At 53.6% G+C, this 3,966-nt stretch overlaps 1 protein-coding gene across 1 annotated transcript in view; it reads left to right on the forward strand.

Annotated features, from left to right (window-relative positions):
- TMEM63A (transmembrane protein 63A) overlaps positions 1 to 3,966 on the forward strand; it is a 51,600-nt gene that overhangs the window by 39,565 nt on the left and 8,069 nt on the right. Inside the window, exons 16-18 of the mRNA XM_012644346.1 lie at positions 511 to 617; positions 753 to 839; positions 1,591 to 1,653. Of these exons, the coding sequence (XP_012499800.1) occupies positions 511 to 617; positions 753 to 839; positions 1,591 to 1,653 (257 nt within the window). The remainder of the gene's footprint in view (positions 1 to 510; positions 618 to 752; positions 840 to 1,590; positions 1,654 to 3,966) is intronic.

The raw sequence follows: 3,966 nt of genomic DNA on the forward strand, positions 1-3,966 counted from the left end.
TGAAGTCTTTCGGAAGTGTCCAACTTAGTTTTCAAAGAAAATGTCTCTATTTTTATGTTCATTTAATCAGTGAAAGTAATTCAGATCATGTAACAGGTACAACCAGCATCCTCAGGGTTGGGAACAAACACATTGGAGGCCTGGTAAGCTACAGCCAGACCAGCGGGGAGTGCGTGGGCGGTTGGCCCGGAGAGCTCCAGTCATCAGCAACCTCCAGGGAATGGAGAAGGTTATCTAACCGTGGCCAGTCAGATAAGTGGAGTTCGGTTGTGCGTGCAGTTGCTTTCTTCGCTGTAAAGAGCTGTACAAGTGTAAGGCGCCGTTATTGTTTTTCAGCCAACATTTATGGGCCGCCTCCTCTGGGCCTGACACAGTGTTGGTTCTGGGGATCAAGGATGACCAAACCCTAGTCCAGGATTCCACTGAGCCACCGTGCCAATAGGTCACGGCTTCAGAGCCGTGTGGCCCGTGCCCCTCCAACTCTCCCTGCCTGTGGACCTTGTCTCCTAGGACCCGATCATCAGCCAGTTCTTCCCAACCCTCCTGCTGTGGTCCTTCTCAGCCCTGCTCCCATCCATCGTCTACTACTCCACGCTGCTGGAGTCCCACTGGACCAAGTGAGTTTCCAGGAGCCCTGAGGCCCTGCCCCGAAAAGGATGTCTCTGACCCCCTGGCCAGGGCAATGGGCACCTAGTAGGGGCCTCACTGGAGCTTTTGCGGGGTGGTGAGTGCTCACCTCTGACTTCCTGCAGGTCAGGGGAAAACCGGATCATGATGACCAAGGTCTACATATTCTTGATCTTCATGGTGCTGATCCTGCCCTCTCTGGGCCTCACCAGGTACACACCACCTCCTGCTCAAATCAGGGTCACATCTCCAGAGTTTGGATGCAAATCTCTAATAATGTCTAAGCCTGTTGCACCCACTTGCAGTGCAGTTGTGCTGGTCCATTGGTTCTTCTGGAAATGTGATTGTTCTTCTTTAAAAAATAACCAAAGAAACAACAGCTTGAAAACAAAACTTACTGAGGACCTTCCATTTAGGAAGCGTCTAATCACGGCATTGATTATCTCAAGGAAGGAGGTTTCTTTTTTTTTTGAGACAGAATCTAACTCTGTTGCCCAGGCTAGAGTCCCGCGGTGTCAGTCTAGCTCACAGCAACCTCAAACTCCTGGGCTCAAGCGATCCTCCTGCCTCAGCCTCCCAGGTAGCTGGGAGTACAGGCATGAGCCACCATGCCCGGCTAATTTTTTCTATTTTTGGTTGTTTGGCCAATTTCTTTGTATTTTTAGTAGAGACGGGGTCTCGCTCTTGCTCAGGCTGGTCTCGAACTCCTGACCTCGAGCGATCCTCCTGCCTTGGCCTCCCTAGTGCTAGGATTACAGGTGTCAGCCACCGCGCCCGGCCAAGGAAGGAGGTTTCTGTTAAAACAGGCCCTGACAAGTCACACTGTGGTGTCTGGCATCGCGGAGAGCAAAGGTGGATCTTGAGACTCGGCCTATTTTTAGAGTGGAGTAAAATGAAAACCTGTGTAGTGATGACACAGAGTGTTCTGGAAATAGACTCTTAGGGAATTCATTTGTTTTTCAGTCTGGATTTTTTCTTCCGGTGGCTCTTTGACAAAACTTCCACGGAGAGCACCATCAGGTTGGAGTGAGTATCCGCCACGTCGGGTTCAGGAGCCGAGGTCCTGGGTGGACGTCCCACAGGGCCGGGCTGGGCCGCAGTGGGAGGCTGGCGGGCAGTGGTCTGGGCTTCCAGCGGGCATCTTCCTCCCTGGACAGCAGGGCCTGGGGCTGGGCCACCGCCCCTGCCAGGTTCCTGGTAGACACGGTGGGCGCTGCCCCGCTTTGTGCTGCACTTGCAGAAACGCGTTCATCTTTTAGGCCAAAACCCAATAGCAGCAGTCTCATTCACTCTTTGAAACTTGCTGAGCACAGAGCCGCTAAGGGAGGGGGAGCTGCTGGGTCTCAGTGGTGCCAGGGAGAAAGGAAGGAGAAGGATAATTAAACGTGACAACCAGAATGACTGGTCCGGGGATTTTTTTTTTTTTTTTGCCAGGAGGATGGAATTAAACTTATTGCTGATGTGTCCTTGTTAGTATTTTAAGCTAATATCACACCCACTTGATACTAATAGCTATTATTTAAGAAGGCATGATGCTAAATGCTTTATATATCTTTTTCTCATTTAACCTATACGACAGGCTATGAGGTAGATACTGTTGTTATCTCCATTTTACAGATGAGGAGGCTGAGGCTCAGAGATGTCAAATACTTTTCCCAAGTTTACCTAGCTAGTTAAGAAACAGAGCTGGGATTCAACCCTACCCCCTACTGCACTATACTTTAGGTCTTTTTTGGGGAGAGACAAGGTCTTGCTCTGTCACCCTGGGTCATGATATCATCATAGCTCACTACAACCTCCAACTCTTGGGCTCAAGCGATCCTCCTGCCTCAGCTTCCTGAGTAGCTGGGACTACAGGCGTGTAACACCTGGCTAATTTTTCTATGTTTTGTAGAGACGGGGGTCTCGTTCTTGCTCAGGCTGGTTTCGAGCTCCTGGCCTCAAGCAATCCTCCTGCCTGAGCTTCCCAGAGTGCTAGGATTACAGGCGTGAGCCACACACCAAGCCTTCAGGTCTTAATACAGGCCCCAAAGCCCAGAACCGGCTTTTCCAGAGGAATGTTTACAGAGAAGGCTGGCTGTGCTTATCCGTAAGGGTGCCGCGAATTATTTTAAGTGAGTTTTTGCTGTGTAAGCTGATGACTTGGGAGCTGGCGCCACAACAGATGCACATAGACCCAAGCAGCTCTTGTCTAGGTTGGCAGCGACTTCGAGATCGGCAAATCCAGTGGCAAACTCCCAGTCCTCACCCTATGCCATCTGTCAGCAACATCTGACACGTTTAACGAACTTTCCTCCTTGCAACGCTGTCGTCGCTCAGCTCTGGGGCTCTGGGACTCTGCTCTCCTACCCGTGGTGTCTCCTCGGCCTCCTCGGCAGGTTTTTTCACATCTACCCAACGTTAGATTTGGCTGCCTGAGGGCTCAGCCCATGTTCTCGAGAGCCACATTCCCTCTCTAGTTGACCTCAGCTGGACGCACGGCTTCAGTGCCACTTGTGACTACTGAATTAAAATAGGCAGACGACATCCACGTTTGTAACTCCAGCCGGTACCTCCAGGCCCTGCTATCCCGCTGCCTGCCTCCACTTCATCTGGAGCGCTGCTGGGCACTTTTATCCCAGATCCGCCACTGCTACCACTTTCCCTGTTCCATGGTGTTTTTCCAGTTGCTCTGGCGTAAACCTCGCGGGTCACCTTGTCTCCTTTCTTTCCCTCGCGTGCCACATGCAGCACATCCTGGCAGCTCTAAGGTAGAGCCAGAATCGGGCCCTGCCGTGCCACCTCCGCCGCGCCCACACGGGGGTGATGGCAGTGGCGTCGGTGTGGTCTCCCGACCCCCACTCCCTCGCCTCGTGGTCGTGGTCGCTCGGAGCTGGAGCGGCTCTCCTGCTCTGGGCCGGCCCCTGTCAGCCTCGTGTTCTCCCGCCCCCGCCCGAGGCTGTCCCTGGTTCTGCCACACACGCTTCCTGGGAGCCGCAGTCTGGGGTTCCCGGTGCCTGCAGTGCACTCTCCCGGCTTTCTGGGTGACTCGCTCCTTCGCCTCCGCACATCTCTGACCAACACCCCCTCCCGGGAAAGGCTTCTCCGACCCCCTATAACACAGTATCCCCCCACCCTGCTTCCTTTTCCCTGGCGCACTCAGCACCCTGGCACACTGTGTATTTGTGTGTTTGCCTGTCTGTGTCCCCAGCTAGAACACAAACTCCGAGAGCTGGGTCAGGGCTTCGGTTCGTTCTCGGTGCCCAGCACAGTGCCTGGCCCATGCACGCAGGGATGGGCAGGAAGCCTAGGGCCCCTTGCTCTCCCTCCCAGAGTGGCTCTCACTCACAGACCCGCCCG

Source organism: Propithecus coquereli, unplaced genomic scaffold (assembly GCF_000956105.1).
Source record: "Propithecus coquereli isolate 6110/MARCELLA unplaced genomic scaffold, Pcoq_1.0 Scaffold210, whole genome shotgun sequence".
Lineage (NCBI taxonomy): Eukaryota > Metazoa > Chordata > Mammalia > Primates > Indriidae > Propithecus > Propithecus coquereli.